The sequence below is a fragment of the Ictidomys tridecemlineatus genome, chromosome 7 (genome assembly GCF_052094955.1).
Source record: "Ictidomys tridecemlineatus isolate mIctTri1 chromosome 7, mIctTri1.hap1, whole genome shotgun sequence".
Lineage (NCBI taxonomy): Eukaryota > Metazoa > Chordata > Mammalia > Rodentia > Sciuridae > Ictidomys > Ictidomys tridecemlineatus.
In genome coordinates, this window is record NC_135483.1 from 9,324,828 (window position 1) to 9,345,892 (window position 21,065).

At 50.6% G+C, this 21,065-nt stretch overlaps 1 protein-coding gene across 1 annotated transcript in view; it reads left to right on the forward strand.

Moving 5' to 3' along the window:
* Nucleotides 1–418: 418 nt before the first annotated feature.
* The window catches only part of Kcnq3 (potassium voltage-gated channel subfamily Q member 3), a 305,641-nt gene continuing 284,994 nt past the window's right edge, over nucleotides 419–21,065 (forward strand). The window contains exon 1 of the mRNA XM_005316145.5: nucleotides 419–1,178. Coding sequence (XP_005316202.2) covers nucleotides 793–1,178 — 386 coding nt within the window. The 5' untranslated portion in view covers nucleotides 419–792. The remainder of the gene's footprint in view (nucleotides 1,179–21,065) is intronic.

Here is a 21,065-nt window from a genome sequence, read left to right on the forward strand (position 1 = left end):
GCGCAAGGAGCCAGGCGCCGCGGCCGCAGAGCGCACGGCCTGGCATCATCCAGAGCAAGGGCCCTGGAGATCCCGGGTCCCCAAGGCGCTCGGGGGTGGGGGGCGGTGGCGAGGGCGGGGCGTCGCCGGGGCTCCTGCCGCGACGGGGCGGGACAATGGGGCCCCACCCCGGCGAGGGAGGGAGGCGGGAGCGAGGCTGGGAAGGAGGCCGGCGGCGTGCGCTCGGCCCGCGGCGCGCTCTCTGCCGCTGCTGCTGCTGCTGCTGCGGGGCTGGGCTGGAGCAGGCGGGGAGGGGCGCGGGTGGGAGCGCGGAGGAGGGAGGAGGCTGTGGCGGCGGCGCGTGTGGCAGGCGGGCGGGAGGGCGGGCGGCTGGCACCGGGCTTGTAAATAAACTGCGATGCTGTCTCGGGCTCGCCGGCTCGGGTGCCGCCGCCGCCGCCGCCGCCCCGGAGCGCCGGTGCCAGGCTCCCGCTGCCGCGCGCCCTAGCGCCTCCGCGTCCGCATCCCGCGCCTTCGCCGGCTCCCCGCAGCACCCGGCCCGCGCCCCTTGGGGTCCCGCTACTGACCCGCTCGGGATGTGACCTTCTGACCCCCCACCCGGCCTCCCGTGCCCCCCGGGGGGCCTCCCTTTGCCTGCTTTTGGGGGGGGGTGGGTGGGGAGGGGCGCGCGGATCATGGCATTGGAGTTCCTGGGCTTGCAGCTGCCGCCGCCGCCTCGTCCACGCAACCCGAGCGCCCCTTCTTCCCCAAGCAGCAGCGGAGAAGGCGAAGCGGCCGGCGGGGGCGAGCTAGATGGGGCTCAAGGCGCGCAGGGCGGCGGGGGCGGCTGGCGGCGGCGGCGACGGGGGCGGCGGAGGCGGCGGGGCCGCTAACCCAGCCGGAGGGGACGCGGCGGCGGCCGGCGACGAGGAGCGGAAAGTGGGGCTGGTGCCCGGAGACGTGGAGCAAGTCACCTTGGCGCTTGGAGCCGGAGCTGACAAAGACGGGACCCTGCTACTAGAGGGCGGTGGCCGCGACGAGGGGCTGCGGAGGACCCCGCAGGGCATCGGGCTCCTGGCCAAGACCCCGCTGAGCCGCCCGGTCAAGAGGAACAACGCCAAGTACCGGCGCATCCAAACTTTGATCTACGACGCCCTCGAGAGACCGCGGGGCTGGGCGCTGCTGTACCACGCGCTGGTGTGAGTACCTGGCGGCGGCGCATGTTGGGGTTCGGGTGGGCCTGGAACTGAGGAAGTCTCTGGGGCTTTAACACCTAGAGGTGCTCTCCCGCTGAATGAGGGCCTGCCTGCCCTGGGTGCATGTTTGTTGTGCCTGTCTGTGTGTCTGTGAGCCGCTTTTCCGGTGTTGGACACCAGGGCTCCGAGGAACCAAGCGTGGTTCCCCAGCCAATTTGGAGATAGGACTGGCGTGTGTGCCGCCAATGCCCAATGCATAGCACCTTCTGTGCTGTTGGTATGGAAGCTTAAAGGAATTATGTGCTTTTTCCCCCCTAATTAACCAGGGGTTGAACAGGGTAAAACCAGTCCTCCCATTAGCTCTGTTCCTGCTTGGGGTGGATCCCTCTTTTTAGGAACGCCAGAGTTTAGACGACAGGTCCTGGAGTTGAGGATGGGAGTGGTGCACACTGCCCACAGTGGTGTGTGTGTGCTTGTATGTGTGTGCGTGTATATATACGCGTGTGTGCATGTATTGCACACAAGTGTGTGTTGGATGTGTGTGCTGCCCTTCTTAGGGATCCATTCTGTATAGAAAATAACCTGGTGTTGCTCTCTTTGGAACTTGGACTGGACCAAATGCATGTCTTTCTGTTTCTTTTATGGAAATATGAGGTGTGTGTGTGTGTGTGTGTGTGTGTGTGTGTGTGTGTGTGCAGGTGTTGGGGCATAATGGAGGGGGTTGGGGCTGGGGATTATTTTGGCTGGAACATCTCCATGATTTGGGTTCTGATATCCCTTAAGCCTCAACTGCTGTCCCCTCTTCTGCTTTGGCTGTCCCCAGACACTGGGGTTGTCGGAGATCTGGTCTGGAGGTTTTGGCTCCCCTCAAACACACACACACACACACACACACACTCTCTCTCTCTCTCTCTCTCTCTCTCTCTCTCTCTCTCTCTCTCTTCCCCTGGAAAGAATTTCCCTGCCTGTCAGGAGGTAAATGCGAATGCATGGACAGAGGGAAGATGGAACTCCCTCTTCACCAGGCACTTAGCATGGAAAATCCGCCTGTATTTGGGGAGGGGGAGAGGTTGACATTGGAGGTTCTTCATCTGGGACTGGCAATCCTGACTGGCAGCACGCTCTCCAGGGCTGCCAGGGCATTTCTAGCTATGAACTGAGCTTTTTAGGAAGCTGTATGGACTTAGCTTAGCTTTTTAGGAAGCTGTATGGCAACCAGGTTTGGCAGGGAATTGGCCATGACCTTGACACCATCACCCCCTTATGCCTTAAACAGTGGACTTTCCTCTCTGGTCTCTTTCACTTGACCCATGACTTACAGGGTGTGGGCTCAGGGAAGGTTGGAGTTAGTTTCTCTGTCAATATTCCTTAGTTGCAGTGCTTTTCCTGATTTGACCACCAGGTGGGGCATCCACACAGGCCCTCAGACCTAGCAACAGGTTTCTGCAGAGAGGTTATCAAAGCCAGGGTGAGTGCCTCCCTGAAAACTGAGGAACCAGTGGAGAGAGAGTGGGGGATCCTGTGGGCTTGGAGAAGTCAAGCTTTTGATGTCTGTGAACGTGTATTTGCAGGTGTTTGTAACAGTCTGGCTGGAGAGAGGCTCAGCAATTATTGCTCTTTCATTTGCTCATTTTAGGTGGTAAAAAAGGATTTAAAAAGTGCATTCACCTGTCTCTGGAACATTTTAGCTAAATTTAAGTGAAGCAAATGCTGAAGCGTATGATAGTGTAAAAAAGAAAAACAAATTATTAGAGTATACACAAGTATAACAGATCCCCTTGTCCTTCTACACATAGTGTGCAGTACATATTGGCTAGCTTCCAATCTTTGGGTCCTATCGAAGCTTCTGGTCTCCCTCTTTCTTTTCCCACTTTTCGTAGCCAGGGTCCCCTGGCCATATCTGTCCCAGTCTTCAGAAAGGATGGCTAAGGCCAGTTAGTGTCACAGCCTCAATCTTATCCTCCCTTAGAATTAGTGTTTCAAGATGCACATTTAAAAGTGCCCAATCTCAAGTTTCCCAGAGAGGACTCAAGATTTAAGATTTAAGACCATGCCTAGCCCAGCACATTCATTTAGGAAAATGCACTTATTTCCCCTTATGCTTACACAATTCTATGAGGTCGTAATTATCATTTCCATCTTATAGATGGAGACAGGAAAACTTCAAGAGATAAAATCACATAAGACCACAGAGCTCATGTTCCTGGAGCTCTGGATGGAATGCAGTGAGTCAGCTCTGGCTGGCCCCCATTCTAGTTCTGACCATCTGAAAACAGTGGGGAGACTTGGGGTATTTTGCTAGATGTTGCCGTTAACATGGGGACCTTAGCCATGCTCTGCCTCCTCTTCTTAGCACCAAGATGCAAATGGTGGGAAATGGGAGTTCCCAGTCAAAGCTGGACTGGTGAGAAGCCAGGGAACCACATGGTGGGGACATGGGGGATGGCATGGGATATGATGGGTGGTTGCTGGAATTGTGGATTCTGCTAAATTGTGGGTTGTACAAGAAAACTCAGGTAGGGTCGCCTTTGAACCCCTGCTGTTGAGGCATGCTTGGTAAGTGGTACCTCCTATATCTTTCCTCCACCTTCAGACAAAGTCCAGTCAAGTGGACATAACTGAACCTTTCGTTGATGATTTAGGATTTTGCAAGGCATTGGAATTCGTACTGGAAGCATCCATTGTTCTGTTCTGGGCTGTGGCTAATGGCAGGAGGAGGCCAGGAAGTTGGGCTGAACATGGGCTCATAGTCTAGTACGTACTTTTTTTTTTTTTTTTTTTTAATGAATCAGATTCACTTGAGGAGATCATGTTTTTTTTTTTTTTCTCTTTCCCAAAAATAGAGTGCAGAAAACATGGAAGTCAATCAGACTCCCACCCTGCTCCCTTTGCCTTGAATGCCCTGGCTATGTGCCTTCACCTTGGCAGCTCTAGTACCACCACCTCCAGGAAGCCTTTCCCTGACTCCACAGGCTGGGCTAGGCTTTGCCTCCCCCTGCTAGCGGTAGACTTTTGCACAATTCACATTGGGTTGACGCATTTGCTTGTCTGTCTGCCCCTCTGAGCTGGGAGTGCCTGGAGAGTGGGGGCTGTGCTGTTGTTTTTAGCATCCTCAATTCCCGGGAGGCAGTGGAGCCCATGGTACGTACTAAGTAAGCATTTGCTGCATGGCTGCATGGAGGAATTCTCTTAAGATCCTGGCTAATCAAGATTTTGCCGGCACAGTTTTGCCATGATCACAACAGCAACAAGTAGCCAGAATCAGCATTACAGGATTTTAATCAGGAGAGCAATCCTTGGGAGTCTTGCGCTGTGGGAGCCTGAGCTTTAACCAGTGAGGCCACTCACAGCCCTGCTTTCCCATCTACGGCTGAAAGAGATGCTGATGTTAGGGAAATGCGCTGTGCTTGGAGCTCACATCTGGACTTTCAGTCTCTGTGACTTGCAGGAACCTCGCTAGGATGACCTAGAAGCTGGGGGTGATAACACTGCCTAGCATTAGGGAGGGGTTACTAGAAAGGTTTTTAAAGACAAGATTGTATGTCGGTGTCATTAGCACAGCACCAGGCACTCGGCGGCATTCATTGGTTGATTCTGAATAGGGTTCTCTTGAAAGTCCTCTAGGCTGTGTGGGTCCTGGGGGCTATTTGGGGACCGCCCCTTTCTAACTGGTTAATGGAGAGACACTGGCTGCATCTTGGCTTGTCGCTGGCTAGGCTCTGCACAGGCACCCGGCTGCCCTGACCATCTCTTTGCAGCCAGCTGGGTGTGATCACGAGTGAGTACTCTCCTATTGACAAACCAAGGGAAATGATCACAAGACATAGCCACTGATTGTTTTCTGAGATGGGCTGGCAGGTAAGACTAGGTGGTGAGACACAGGACAAGAAGCTGTCCTGGAATGCAGACGGCCTGGCTGTGTCCTCAGCATGGGGATTTAATAGAGGGTAATCAAGGGTAGAAGGTGGACATAGAGCACCCAGGCACGTCTTTGTAGGCTTTCAGTAAATACTTCCTCTGTCTCACTTTCCCTTTGAATCGTATTTAATCTTCCATCTTCCTGCGTCCATGCACACTCCCCTTTGTATGAGTCTCATTTTATTTTTCTCTTCATTTGGTGAACTTCTGGCCTTCCCCCTGCCTGTCTTCTGGGGGACATTTTCAAGCCCCTGGGAAGTGGTGAAGCAGCCAGGTGAGGGGCTGATATCCCAGCCCTCTGCCATCAGATCTCCCAGCATTCAGTAGTGAAGCCCCATTCTGAGACGGACCACATGTCCACGCTCGCTCACTGTCTGTGAAATGGGCTCTCACTGGTGGCCAGGGCTGGTGGAGCTGAGGTGAGAGCTGCTTCTTTTTCACCAAGGAATCTGAGGTTTCTGAGAAGGTATGTGGTTTCCCAGGGTCGTGGAGCCTGCTGAAGTGTCAGCCACACAGTGAAAGGGAACAGAGAGGGCTGGGCTCTCCTGGGTCAGGGGCTTCCTAGCTGCATTGCTGACAAGTTCCCAGGGGAGACAGCTGCCGCTGTTCTGCAGACTGCTCTTGGACAGCAAGGCTTCTCCAACTCTGCCATGCGTGGGAACCACCGAGGCAGAAGGGACCCTGGGACAGGCATGGGGCAAACGCCACTTGAACTGAAGTTACCAAACTTGTGTATAAGGAGATGAACTAACCCTGCCCTCTCCTTAACCCGGTTCAGTGGATATGTAAACATGCCTGCAGCAGTGCACCACACAATGATGGACAAATGCAAAAGGTGAGGGTGTCCAGCTCGACATCTGACCTGCTCTCTTCCAAAGGGTCTGTGTCATCAGCCAGCTGACCAGCAGAAGAAGAGGAGGAGCTGTCTCAGTTAAAGAGACACAACAATCCTTGATTAGCTCCTGGATCAGAAAAAATAATTTAAAAAGGACATTATTTTAGGATTTGTTAAGAAATTTGAACATTTGTTCCACATTAGATAGCATCATTGTATCAAGATTTAATTTCTTGAGTGTGATAATCATATTGTGGTGATGTAGGTAGATGTTCTTCTTTTAAATTCTCTTTTTGTTCTACTTTTCAAAGAGATGCACGGTGTAGTGGTTATGGTGAGGCGTCTCAGTGTCGGCAACTTTCACAGGGTTTGGAAACTGTAAATGTGTGTGCATGTGTATGTAGAAGGTTCACGCCCAGAGGAGCAGGGGAAGAAGCAAAAGTATTTAAATAATTAAAATAAAATGTTTTAAAAAGTGACAGAAATATTAATGATGGTGAATCCAGGTGAAGAGAATAGATTATCACTCTCTAAATTTAAAAATGGTTAAAATACATTTTTTTTTTAAAAACGGACATTTACACACCCAACATTTACACACCCAGTACACAAAGCACACTCATGAATACCCATGACTGGCAGGTGGTGTTCTCAGGTGGGCCCAGGACAAAGCCAGGCTGAGAACTGTCAGCTGAGGGAATGGGCTTTCTTTTAGATTTTTGGTCCTATATGTGGGCCATGTCACCAAGCCCCTCTCAGCCTGGGACGCTGCCCAGGTAATGACAAGCCGGTGGCCTGGAGGTGCAGCATGGTGTGCCCTGCTTGCTGTTCAAGGCCGCACAGGCCGAGGCGTGCAGGGCTTGAGCCTGGCTGCTGAGAGAGGGAGCGGTGCTCTTCTCTCTAGAGAGAGAGACTTGAAACAACGAGGCTTAAAAAGTCTGGCAGGAGCCACAGTAGAAGGCAAAGGAGGGACCCAGGGGAACGAGTCACCATAGTTTGAATCGTAAATGTCGTGAAGGCTCGTGTGTGGAAGCCCCGTTCCCTACAGTGCAGCCATTGGAGATGGTGGGACTTTTAAGAGGTGGGGTCTGGCAGGAAGTCTGAGGTCACTGAGGGCATGCCCTTGAAGTGGACCATGGAGAATCGTGATCTCTCTTCCTCTCTTTCCCTCTTTTCCACTCCCTGGCCATGCGATACCAGCCTTTCTCCACCTCACAGTTCCTCCATGATGCCTGGTCATAGGCTTAAAGCAACAAGGCCAATTGATCCAGGATGGGGACCTCCAAGACTGTGAGCCAAAATACCCCCCCCCCTTTTTTTTGTAAGTTCATTTAATCAGGTATTTGTGACAGTGATGGAAAGTAGACTAATGCAGAAGGCCTTGTTCACCTCCTGTGTTGTATCAATGGAAACTCCTTCAAGGGAGCTTTAAGCAGCAAGGGAAGAAATGAAGGTATCTATTCTTTAGGCAATTAAGGGTAGTTTTCTTTTACACAGAGCACTGAATGCTAAATTCAGTTTAATTCAACACTAAATTATCACTTGCATTATTTGAAAGACCCCTATTTCATATTTGCTTGTTTATTGATTGCAATGCTGGAGATCAGACCCAGGGCCTTATGCACTCCAGGCAAACACTCTACCACTGAGCTACACCTATAGCCTCTCATTTTAAAAATTCCATAAATGTTTCAGAGTTTTATAAGTCAAGCATGATCTTCTGGTTTTGCCGATAGTCAAGGTCCTGCCCTCTTTTTCTTTCTTGTCTGGGTCTTGAGGTTTTGCAGGATGTGATCAGGACCTGTTTAATCTTTGAACAACTGAGACAGGGTCAAGAGAAGCAAGGGAAGTCTTGCTTCAAAGTCAGCCTTCAAGTGTGGCCTGAGTGAAGATGCTTTCAGCCCAGTGCTCTGGGGACCTGGTTCGGGGTGACCCAAGCAGCTCGGGTGTGTTAGAAGTGACTGACGAGCCTTTGGGAGCATCGCGCTTGCTGTGTGACTTGGACACTCACTTACCCACAGTCTGTGAAGGGCCCTGTGGTGAATCCCGTGAGACAGGGTGTGAGAGAGCGTTGAAGCTGCAGAGAGGCCATGCTCAGAGGGCATCCTCCTAAAGCTGGAAAGACCAGGTGGGCTCCATGTTGGGGCCTCATCTCTGCTGGGCTTCTGCTTCTGCCACACAGGGACTTTGCCATAGTGTGAGTGCCCATCACCTATATTTATGAGGAGCCTATTAATCAGGTAACTTAAGCACCTTTGTCTACAGGGGGTCCACTTTCCAAAGGTGATCACCTTTTGAGAATGAAGGTTTGGAGATACACAGTGGAGGTCAGTATGTCCCTTTCAGGCCACCTCTGGTCTTGCAGATGTCATATACCTCAGTCTGTTGGCACTTCTTACCAAACACCGCAGATGGGCAATTGATGAAGAACAGAAACTTACTTCTCACTGTTCTGGGGGCAGAGAATTCCAAGATCAAGGTTCTGGCATGGTCCTTCTTTGTGAAGTCCTGGTCCCTGCTTCCACGATGGCGCCAGGTAGGCTGTGTGCTCCCGAGGGGAGGAATGCTGTGCCTTCTCGAAAGAAGGTGAAAGGAGGAGCACGCGCAGCCTCTCAGGTAAAAGAGAGGGTTCTTTCCACCAGGGGAGGCGCCATTATGCCAGGAGCAACACTTACAGGTCCCACCTCTTGGTGCCATCACATGGCCATTTGGTTTCGACACCAGGATTCGGAGAGGACACATTCAAACCCATGCCTGCATCACAGGATGCAGGTCAGATCCAAGCACGGTGTAGGACTTGTTGGAGGGACTTTTCACCCTGCCACAAAAGGAAGAGAGGAGTTTGAACAGATTTCTTCAGAGAACAAGTGGCGTTCTGACTCGGGAACGAGATTGCTTTTTGCGTGTCATTTATGGATAACGAGGAAGTCTGAATGCCACTGGCTGGTGGGGCATCCCCTACACAGGCTCCGGCTGGCTTTCGCCTTGGAAGGTATCAGGGCTGGTTTCCCCTTTCCTCCCCGTCTCCCCCGGCTTTATTCCAGAGTCATGTGAAATCATCTCAATTCAGAGAGTAGAACAGAGTGTAAAATAACCAACGTATTAATAATAAATAGGTCTTCATTTTTAGTTAATGATGTCACACCTGAGCAGCCAGCTGATTCATGTCAGGGCCACCTGCCTCATAGATTTAGTGACCATCATGGTTCCAGCAAGTGCCTTTCTGCAGTTGACCACCTCTAACCTCTGACTTTCTGAAACTGGTGCCTTTGAGCTGCTTGGCCTTTGGCCTCCGAGGTTCTTGGCCAGCTTGCCCCAGGGGGTTAAGTTCATTTCTGCCTTTATGTCTTCCTGGGGTCTGGGGTGAAATCTTATCTGACAAGACTTGAAAATACTGAGCTAAGAGGATGTGCTCATCCAGTGTGGCCATCTGTCCTAAATGGAAAATCACTTAGTGCTATCAAGCTATTTATCTCTCCGCTCCTGCTCCTGCTCTTTCCTAAAATCCGGCTTCCGTTTTGTTGAGCCTCACATATATCGGTTCTGATGCTTCTCCCTGGTGATGTTAGTCCAAGAAAACTCGCAGACCTTCATAATCAGCAAGTCTGATCAAACTCATCAGGCACAGTTACTTTGGAATTTATAGGCTTGGCATAGAGAAAGGACTGAGTGGTGGATTGCAAAATACAGAGGCTGTCAGAGGTGGAAGGGCCTGCAGAAAGCAGGAAATTGGCCTAAGGTCATGCCGCTGTCCAGGGAAGGACATAGACCAGGTCTCCTTCCAAGGCTGGCCTCTCCTGGTGGTCCTGCAACAGCTGTGCATGAGGGATCAATCTTTTTTTTTTTTGCAAATAGCATTTTATTTATTTTTTAAACAGAGAGAGAGAGAGAGAAAGGGGAAGAGGGAGAGGGAGAGAGAATTTTTTAATATTTATTTTTCAGTTTTCGGCAGACACAACATCTTTGTTTGTATGTGGTGCTGAGGATCGAACCTGGGCCGCACGCATGCCAGGCGAGCGCTCTACCTCTTGAGCCACATCCCCAGCCCCAAGGAATCAATCTTATCTAAGGCCACATTCCTTTGGGTTTGCAGCTGTCTTAGGATCAATCAAATCCCATCCAAAGTACAATTTTACTTGAAGACATTTTTCACTTTGTCTCCAAAGGGCTATTCGTTCAGAATATTTTCTTTTATAGGCAAGAAGGTTATTGCTCAGGGCCACACTTTCTTCTTGGTTCTTTGGGTTGTTTTTGAATGAACAGAAGAAAGAGTAGGAGCAGTGCAGTCGGCTCAGGCATCGTACTGGGCTCCTTTGGTACTTGACCTTTGGCCAAGGGGGCCTTCTCTTCCTGCTCCTAGGAAATCCTAGGGCTGAGATCCCCTTTCCTCTCTTCCTCCTCCAATTCAGTCCTGAACCAAGAATCCTCTCCCGCAGTCTCTGGTCTTCACTGAGTTCAACTGAGTCTGAGCACTCAAAACTTTTAAGTTTTAGGCACTCATTGCTGGTTACAAAGTTACTGTATTCATTAGTAACAGTCCCTGACGTCTCTGGGGTGATTGCTGGGTGCCCTCAGGTGATTGATTCTAGATGATTCTCCTAAGGTGTGGCGGAGGGCAAAGGGAACACTGGCCTGAGACCAGGAAACCCAAGTTCTCACCTTGAGTTCTCTACGGATTTGCTTTACAGTAAGAGCCTCTGTTTCCTCATCTGAAAAATGACCTAGTACCCTTGGCGTCCAGGTCTTGAAAGGGTTCCCTGAGGTGATGACCGGGTTCCAAAGTGTAGTGGCCCAGGGCTGACCTGCAGTTTAGTTCAGGCCCCCCGGAAGCCCACCCAGGCAGAGCTCAGTGCAGGCCCCTGTGTTTTGTTTCCATTATCTCCTCTGGGAGTCTGTGCAGACCTTCTCCCCAAGTCACCCTGCCCGAGGACCTTAAATGCCACAGGTGCTCTGCGTCCCTTTATGAACCCTGTGTTTCTGGGCTTGAGATGCAAAGAGAATCAGACTTTTCCCACCCCATCTCCTCTCCCTAGAGCTGACCTTGCTCCACCTGAGACAGGACAAGCCCTGTTGAGAAGGTGTGATTTAGGAGGTGGTCCCAAGAGGGAAAAATGGTGAAATAAGTAAAATTGAGGAAAGTGGAGGAAGTAGGCTGAAAGTCTGCATTGTGAAACAGGCAGCCAGGAGGGGTGCTTAGGGTCAGGGCGCCTGCGGAACCCTGTGGAACGCTGCGGAAACCTGCAGAACCCTGCGGTGAGGCGCCCAACAGCTTGTCTGAGCCTTGAGCTTCGTCTGTCCATCAGTGCTCCCAGGGGCAGAGAAATCCCTCAGAAGAACTCACAGGACAAGTGCAGAAGGTGTCCGAAGGACACCTGTGGCAGGTGCTGGAAGTGAGCCCTGAGCAGGGCCGGGACCCCACAGCAGCTGTCCTGGTTCTTATGTGAAGAAAGCCTCGTGATGCAAGGTTACAAGCATGACTGTGTCCCACAGTGGTTCTTGGAGGAGGTCCAGGGATAGAACACATCCTGGTGGTTCCTCATTAATTAGGATCATCATTCAGGGAAAAAAAATCCAAATTAAAAGTATTTGCCAATTGTGGATCGGAAGCCTCTTTCCCCAGGACAGCTGCCCTTCCTGAGCTCTCACTGGGTGCCAGGGTTGCAGAGTTCTCAGCAGCACCCCGAAACCTGGCCACCACCTGCCCTACCTGTTGGGGTAAGAAGCTGTCCCTGCTGAGGTTGTGGTGTTGACGTAGCACGGATTCTCACCAGAAGACACTGGAGGGACCTTGCAAATGAACCTGACAACTCCAGTTCCGCTGCCACTGTCACTCTGCATGGCTTTCCGACACATTCAAAGAACGGAGCCTCTTACTAATTTATAACTTGAGAAGCGTTAGCATCTCAAAACAAGATTGGAATAGATAGTCTGGTGGTTCTTGCACATCTTTTCTTGGGAGGATGGCAGCACCCTTGGTGCAAACTGTGATGCTGTGACTTCTGCCCTCCACCTTAGTTCTGGGTAAGCATTCTAGATGACTCCCCTAAGGTGGGGTGGCCTGGGCACCAGGAAACCCGGGCGGTCTGCTGGTTTGGTCCGGAGTTTCTGTAAATCCTTTTGCTGTACACGCCCTCAGGTATCTGCTGGCCAGACTCAAGATAGGCTGACTGACCTCTCAGCTCTGATTTCAGGCCTCGTAGATAAGCAGCAGTAGGGAATCTAGAGGTGAGCACAGCAGTCCTGTCCTTGGGGAGTCCTGTGGAGAAGGTCGGTGAGTGCATGGCCGTGCAGCAGTGTTTGCAGACACAGAGACTGCAGGGAGGTCCACTGAAGTTGTTGACACAGGGAAGGTTTCCTTCAGCAAGAAATAGATTTCACTGCCCGGCGCGGTGGTGCACACCTGTAATCCCAGCAGCTCAGGAGGCTGAGACAGGAGGATTGGGAGTTCAAAGCCAACCTCAGCAATTTAATGGGGTTCTGAGTAACTCAGTGACACCTTGTGTCTAAATAAAATACAAAATAGGGCTGGGGAAGTGGCTCGGTGGCCGAGTGCCCCTGAGTTTAATCCCCAGTATCACACACACACACAAAAAAAATAGATTTCATCGTGGGTGTAGTGCTGGATCTCTCCTCCTTCCATGTGGGACCATGGCTGTGTCAGGCACTTAGAATCAAAGGTCTGATTTGTCCTGACTGAGGGAAAGGAGCTGGACTTGTGGAGGGGAAGTGGCATCACCCACCTGAAGCAGGGTGGGCTGGGTTGAGCTGCCTGGAAAGGCTAGGGACTTGCTTTTCAGCTCTGTTTCCCACATACCGGCCTGTGCTCCCCACAGTCCAGAGCCTGGTACAGAGCATGGCACCCAGCCTGTCACCTAAATGGACATGACACCAGCCCTCAGGACTGTGTGGCTTCAGGGGCAGGAGCAAATGTGGGTGTAGATTCAGTGCTGGCTTTGGTCCTGGCTGAGGCATGTTTTAGCCCAGGAAGGTGGAGTCAACCACTTCCCCAGCCCAGTGGTGATTCCTCATCTGCAGCGTGGCGCACACCTGTCCACACAGTGAGGACAAAGTTGAACAGCACTATTCCAGTCCAGAGCCTGGTTTGGGCTGAGGGTAGGTGTTGGGTAAATGGCCAGTACTTCATTCTTTTGTAATTCTGGTAAGACCAGAAGGATTTCAGTGAACAGTAGGAATATTGAAGTCCACATTGGGATTTCTACCCTGATGTTACGTGGTCCTGAACATGACGGAGTGCTGTCTGAATGTGCAGGTTCTGATGTGCTATTTTGGTGAAAGGAGGGAGTTTACACTGAGAGAAAAAAAGGCAGTATGGAAAGAAAAGATTCAACTCCCTGGTTTTCTAGGGTTTTCTAGTTTTCTAGGGAAGCAGAGAGGCTGGGGAATCACTTGCCCAGGCCACGTGCCCTCCAGACGGCCCAGGACGGGGTTTTTGCTGTCATGTTAGACTTCTGAACGCACTGCCCACACTGTTACCCACAGAGAAGGGGAAGAGGGCTCTTGAAGGTTTGGGCTGCACTTGGGCAAGTCGCTAGCCCATGGATTCCTGAGCAGATTGCCGTTTTCATCTTATGGGGGATGCGTGCTGGAGAAGGCTCAGGGTCTCTGCTCTGGCTGCGGTGACTGCGCGTCAGAGTCAGACTCCTCTGGAGGGTGGACTGGAGCCTCCACTGCAGGTTCCTTCTGTGTCTGAGGTTCCTGTCCTGGTGTGTTCTTAGACTCCAAGTCTCATTCCAAATGCTTTGTGTGATTCCATCCTTTTCCTTTCCTACCCGTCATCGTATTTTATGTATTTCCCCAGTGGTGCCACCGCCCCTTCGCAGGAAGAGGCTCAGCGCTGGCACATCAGAGGAGCGCAGGCAGGAGACGCTGCCAGGGAATTTGCTGAGGGAAGCCACGCAGAGTAGGTTTGTGAATCCCACGAGGTTATTCTGGGTCATTTCATAGATGTGACTATCGTGGACCAAAATGTGAGTCTTCCAAACCACAGATATTCCATTGAGTAAAAATCTGACAAGAGTTAAAGGTGGGTATGTTTTGTGTCTTCCCTGAATGCAAGAGTTTGGTGTGTATGTTTATTGAGCACAACTTCTATGTATATGTGTGTTGGGGGGAAGTTAAGAGAATATTCTTCAATTTTCAGATGTTAACAACAGTAATAATAATAATCAGCATAATAATAATAAAATAATTCCTTCTATTTTTATTGTTTGCTCTGTCTAGGAAACCAGGTTACCCAGTAAAGACCCTGTAACACTTTCACACCTATGACAGCACAGGTATAAAGCTGGCCTGTTTGGTCAGTGGGGACACTGAGGTTCTGAAGTGCTCCCAGTCTCGGGTTTTGCAGACGGGAAGCTGGGAAGTGGCCTCGGGTGTGGGACCGCAGCAGTGTGGCATGGCTGGCCCTCATTCCACAGTGCAGCCGTCAGTTGCCAGCCGCCGATTCTCTATTTTGCCAGTTGTTTTGTAAGGAAATGAAATTATGTGCCACAAAAATTTGCCATTTAAAAGTGTACAGTTCACTGAGTTTTAGTAATTTACAAGGTTGTGCCAGGATTCGAGTGATGCTATTAAACACAGGTTTTGGGCTCCTCCATTTTTCCCATCCATGAGAAAGAGCATTTGTGAAATTTAATAGGTAGAAGACACTGTTAAGAAAATTAAAAGAAAGTCAATGGCTGGAAGAAGTATTGCAAAATGCATATCTGATCTAGGATTTATATCAAACATGCAAAGAACTCTTAAAATTCCTCAAGAAAAAAAACTTCATTAAAAATATACAAAATATCTGAACAGAGGTCTCTGCAAAGAATACATGCAGATGGCAATTAGGCATATGAAGTGGTGCTCAATGTCATTTCATTAGGGAATTACAAATTAAAACAAGAATGAGAGATTAGAATGGGTGTGGTGAAAATCCAAAACAAAAACAATGGCAAATGTTGACAAAGATGTGGAGCATCCAGAACTCTAACTCCCTGCTGGGGGAACGGAGTAGCAGAGCCCTGTGAAAGTCAGTTTCTTCCAAAGCTGAGTATGGTGTTACCATAATGTGCGGTAATTATGTGCCTCATTATTTACTCAACCTATTGGAAGTCTTGCATTTGCATCAAAACCTTCATGCAAATGTTTATAGTAACTCTGTTTGTAATCACTGAAATGATGTGGCCAGGATTTCCTTTAGTGGTGAAGGGATAAGCTGCTGTATGTCCATATGATGAAAAGAAACAAGCTATCAAGCTGTGGAAGACATGAATGAGCCTGACGTCCCTGTGCTGTCCTCAGACTGACAAACCCCAGGCCAGAAAAGGACGTGCTGTATGATTTCAATCCTATGACCTGGTGGGAAAAGCAAAACTGTAGAAACAGAATTGTGAATGAGTGCAGGGGCTGGATGGAGGGGTTGGATGAGGAAGCACAGGTGATATTTTAGGGTAGTGAAATGGTCCTGTGTGGTGCTGTAATGGTGGTACCTATATGTATTAGTCAGCTTTTTCCTGCTGTGACCAAAATACCTGAGAAGAACAACTGAGAGGAGGCTCCTGATTTCAGAGGTTCAGTCCATGGTTGGCCGACTCCATTGCCCTGCGCTGGAGGTGAGGCAGAACATTAGGACAGAAGGGTATGGTGGAGGAGAGCTGCCCAGCTCATGGCAGCCAGAGAGAGAGAAAGAGAGAGAGAGAGGGGAAGGGACCACATCTCCAGGGACCTCCAGGCACATCTACAGTTACCACCAGTAATGCATTCAAATTATTAATCTACCAAATCCACTGAAGCTGTCACAGCTCTTACAGTGCAGACTTTTCACCTCTGAACATTGCTACATTGCCTAACACATGAGCTCATTGGGAGAAATTCTTAGATCCAAACCATGAGAACATATGATTCAGTGCATTTGTCTAAATCCATAAAACTATGTAGCACAAAGAGTGAGTGTTACGTTAGTGAATTAAAAAAAAATAAGGTCAGTTAGGAAATGCGTTAAAGAAATCTCATAATGTTGTATGTCCAAAAGACACACGGTTCAGGTTCCCAGGAAGTGATATAGATGGTGACAGGAGACTGTCTGGAACAACCTCATTGAAGGTAATGGAGGAAGAAGGTGCTTACTTAAGTAACTTGGCAGTAAGTGGCGTCTATAAGATTAAAGGTGAAAAGGAACCACACATAAGCACTGTACTGTTGTGGATAAAGTCGTTTCCCTTGGGGGGGGGGAGGTCAGAGGCTCTGTGACTATCATATGTGCTTGCCAACATTGAATGATTAAGCAAAAAACAGGTATGGTGCGGGTGAGCTATCTCACTGTTGAAGTGAACATTTACAGAAAAGCAAGAGGGATTCTAGATTATCCATGTAGTGATGGATCAGAGTTGGAGATATATACATATGAACTCATTTGTTAAGCTTAATAGACATACAGATGGTTATGCATAAAAATCCTTATGAATTCGTGGGTCTGGGTCTGCATGGCATGGGATACACACATCCCTTTCCTTGTGCTGTCAGCTGAAACCAAGGTCCAGCTCCTGGGAACAGCTAGAACCCCTTCACCTAGATCTTGATTTCTATACCATTTCTTGTCCCATTGTGCAGGAAACAGGTATCCTTGAAGGAAAGGCTGATCCTAAGACAGGGCAGGAAGTACACAAGAGGAGCCTGTGGTCTCTCTTGGTCCTAGAAAATGAGGAAGTGTTTTCAAGACTCCCACATAGTAGAGAATGTTCCAAGGGGACATAGGAGCCAAGTGGAAAGGGGATATAGGAGCCAAGTGGAAGGGCTCTCAAGGGCCAAAGCTGGAACAATTTGAGAAAAAAATATCAAGTTGTATTGGAGTGTAACCAAAGTATAAAATATATATCCCTGAGCCCATGCTGACAATGAATGATGAAGTGAATAAATGGGAGCAGAGTCAATCTCCTGTGAAGGATTCCAAGGAATTTATGCAGGTTTCTTACGCTTACGGAGGCAGAGTGTAATCCGGATGGCAGGTAGTGACTTCCTTCCAAAGAGGAGGTAGGGAAAGGAGAGTGCAGAAAAGAATGACTAGCGAGGACCTTGACAAACACCACCTCTCACCAGCTGGCCCAAGACAGCAGCGGCAGTGATTAGTCACGTTGATAATAGGTGTCCTTGACGTGATGTGACCAAAACGGCACTTTGCTATGGTTTCTTCCCTGAAGCCCAACACTCCAGTTTGATCACCGAGAGGCATCATTCAAGTTCCAACAGAGGAGCTTGCTTCAAAATACCTGCCCTGTGTTCTTCAAAACCATCCAGATCGTCCAAGACAAGGAAAGATGGAGAAACTGTCACAGGCCAGAGGTGCCTACAGAAATGTGACAACTAAATGAAATAAGGTGACCTGGGTAGGATCCCAGGAGGAAGAAGGGGTATTCGGTCAGAGCTAAGGAAGTTGGACTAAAGTATGAACTTTAGTAATTGTACACATCAGCTTTGATTTATTAATTATAACCATATAACCAACATACCAAACTTTTGTAAGATGTTAATCATAGAGAAAACTGGATGTCGGTTATGTGGGGACTCTACAGCATTTCTGTAAATCAACAATTGCCCTAAAACTGAAGCTTAATTTAAAAAACAAACAAAAAAAAAAACAACAGTTAATTGGTGGGTTTGTTAATGGTGCAGATGTCCGGCCTCAGAACGATTGTAGATGTGGGAGCTCAGCCTCAGACAGGTGAACACACATACCCTGTGTCCCACAGTTACTGAGTGACGTATCTGAGATTTGAACCCAAGCCACCAGGTTGCAAAGCTAGTCCAGCTTTCTCTGTTTCCTGTTTTCTCTCTTACCCTTTCCTCCGCCTCATTTGATTAAGTGATGCCCACGATGGAGGGTTTCCTGGTTGGAGTCCAGGTGACCCGATGCTCCATCAGCTGGTGCCACTGGCACCACACTTCTTGTGACCATGGCAGGAGGAGACGGTAGGCTTTCCCTTATGTTCCACTGACCAAAGCTCTGTGGCTTCTTCTCTGGACAGTGAGGTAAAGCCAGGAGGACCACAGTTATGGACGTAGAACTGGCTGACCTGGGCACTACTGTCAGCCAGACAGAATGGGTTCTGTTAAGTGAGAAAGATGAAGGAGGGACTCTGGGTGGGCAGCCTATGCACTCGCCATGTTGTGGCCACCAGGATCCCATGTCAGGCTGGATCAATAAACAGGCACCGTCCATCTTCAGGCCCTGCCTGATGGCTGCTGGAACTGGCTTTTGCAGAGAGGGCTTTGGAGTTGCCCCTTCACTACCTTCCTACCCTGAATTACCGAGGGTGTGAGAGAAGGTTCCAGAACCCTGGACAGCATTGTGGCCTTGCCCAAAGCAGCAGCGGATGAGCTAGAAAGAAATGAATGGAAGTCACTTGTTTGTCTGACTGATGCTACTGTAGTTGGTTGTTGGCAGGTGAGTGAGAGGTCGGGAACCTTTGGGGACTTCTCTCACCATGGGGCTCACTCACCCTGCATCTTGAGGGAGGTTGTCTTGTGCCAGGGGGCATCTGGAAGGACCCGGGACCAGCAGGCAGGGTGCCTGACTCAGATAATCAGTGGAGGGCTTGATGTTTGCAGGTATGGGTGAAAGTGACGCTGTCCTGCTTCAGAGACCTCACCATCCACACAGAGGTGGAGGTGCAACCACCTGGGGGACAGAGTGGCCTCCCAGCCACCGTGCAGGCTCCTCAGGGATGGGGGTGCCTCCTCCTTTTGTCCCCCATGCTTCCTCCAGCCAGCAGCCTCACCTTCCTGGGCCTCGGGTTCTTTGTGGGTAAAGGGGACCCCGTGGCTGCTCCCCTAGCCTGTGGGAGCGCAGGATGGCACGCTGGCTGCACAGCAGCTGGGAATGGTAGGGACTCTTACACAAGGACAGATTGGCTCGCAGGCTGCTAGTGAAGATGCAGATGCACTGCTGTGGGTGTTCTGAGACAGCTCTGGCAGGCCTCCTGGAAGACGCAGCCTTTGATGCAGGACTGGGTGGATGGAATGGACCCCAGGGGCCCTGTGAGAGATGAAGGCACCAGGAGTGACCGGCAGACCTGGGAGACGAGAACATGGGGCAAGTGGCTGAAGTGAGATTCTTTCCCAGGACAGCAGCTGGGGGCTGTTTGTGTGGGCATGTGGCAGGCGGAGTAGCTCATTTGTGAGAGAATGGAGCTGTGGATGGCCACATAACTTTCCATAACTGGAGTTGCTGTGTGACCTTGGACCAGGTACTCCAGTGTCTCTGTGCCTTGACTTCTTCCCTGTGGACAAATTGGGGAAAGCTATTAGTACCATGGATAGGACCGTTCCTCTTTGGGGCAGGGATTGTTACTGCACAAATGCTTGGCCGGCTTGTGTGGTGGAGGCCAGTAGGTGGCCAGGCAGGGCACTGTGGGGAAAGAACTTTATTAAGCAAGGAGCCAACTGATCACAAGATGGTGGACTCTCGTCCTAAGACCCATCTTGCCAGGAAGCTGATTTAGGAGTGGTTTGTGTAAGAGGTGGGTGACCATAGGCCAGTGGGTACCTTCTCACAAGTGGAGGGTGTGTCCAGAGATGCCCCCCTGAGGTTGAGTTCTGCAGGTCAGGAAAACAGTGGTTATTGTTGTCAAAGGCCATCATTTCCGGGGCTGTGCTTGTCATTGGTTAATTTGCTCACATGCAGCTCCTGACATCAACCTGATGGACAGGCTCCAGGGGTAGCTGCCCAGTGACTGCACTGCTGATCACCAAACATGGGAATCACAGAAAATGCACTTTGCCTGGTTATTGTGGGACAGTGGTCAGGGGAAGTTGAGCATGAACCTCGTCTGGCATGCCACTGGAGACAGCCAGATTGGGCCTTAAGTCCCAGCCTCAGCACTCACCCACTTTGCAGGATGTCCACATCCTGGTCCCCTGCCCAACAGTGCTCCCAGAGCTCCCTGATTGTGATCGCAACACCGAAGCCTTTCCTGAGGTCCCTGCTGGCGTGATGGCACCCTACTTTGAGAACCACTAGCCTCTGGTCTGTACCACTTCTTGTCCTAAAGGCCATGTCTCTGGGTAACGCCTCTGGCCCCAGATTCCTGGCATTCTCACCATCGATAGTGAAGATCCCGCTGGCGCGTTCTGATTGGGAGCAGCCAGAATTGTTTTTGGAGCTCCCAGCGGCTTGGCCCAGGTGGAATACCTACATCCATCATCTCAAAAGTTAGACAAAATAAGTTACCGAGAGGAACCGCAGGCGAGGGCGCACGGGCGACACACACGCGCACACCCCTGGATCCCCTGAGCTCTGGCGCTGGGAACATTAATTAGTGTAACTGCTTGAAACAAATTAAGCTGGGGACCTTGTTGCTTCCATCTGGAAAAGAAACAGCGGCGGGAGATGCTGACTCGCAACAGCGGAGGCCTTGTGGGCTCTTCCTGGAACCCAGCTTCGCGCAGCCCTGGGCAGGGCGGCCTCTCGGCAGGTGCAGGACGCGGCACTCCTGGTCGCCTGGACCTGGGCACTGTGTGGCGCAGCCCCGAGGATGGTGTGGAAACGCGGCTTGTGCTTCAGAAGAAAAGGCGCGAGTGGGACGGGGTCCCTCGATCCCTGCTGTGTGGCCACAGGCGGGTTACCTCCCTTCTCTGGATTTCAATTGATTCGTCTGCAAAATGGGCTTGTTAATCACCTCCACCTCACAGGGTGGCCGTGAGGACAGCAGAAGTTGAGAAAGCGAAACATGGACAAGAGCACAGCCACAAAGATGTCATGAATCGTCATCGTCATCGTCACCACTGTCATCGTCAGGTCCCCTAGGATTCTAGCTATAAAGAACGCCACTGCAAGAAATGAATGAATCCAAGTAGGGGTACAGAGGTCTTGGTGGGTGCCCAAGCACAAGCAGGCCCTCTTGCTCCATTGGATTTCTAAGTGTAGTAAAATAGTGAACTGTGCAGTGTGGACCACTCCTGGGGGCACACGCTCATCGCCCTGCAGCCAGCGCCACTGTCCCTGGAACTCTTTCCTCTTGCCCAGCTGCACCTCTGCCCCAACAAGGCCTCCACCCCTCGCCCAGCCCCCACAGCCATCTACTTTCTGTCTCTGATTCTTGACTCAGCACAGCGCGGGCGTAGAGTCACGGATCTGC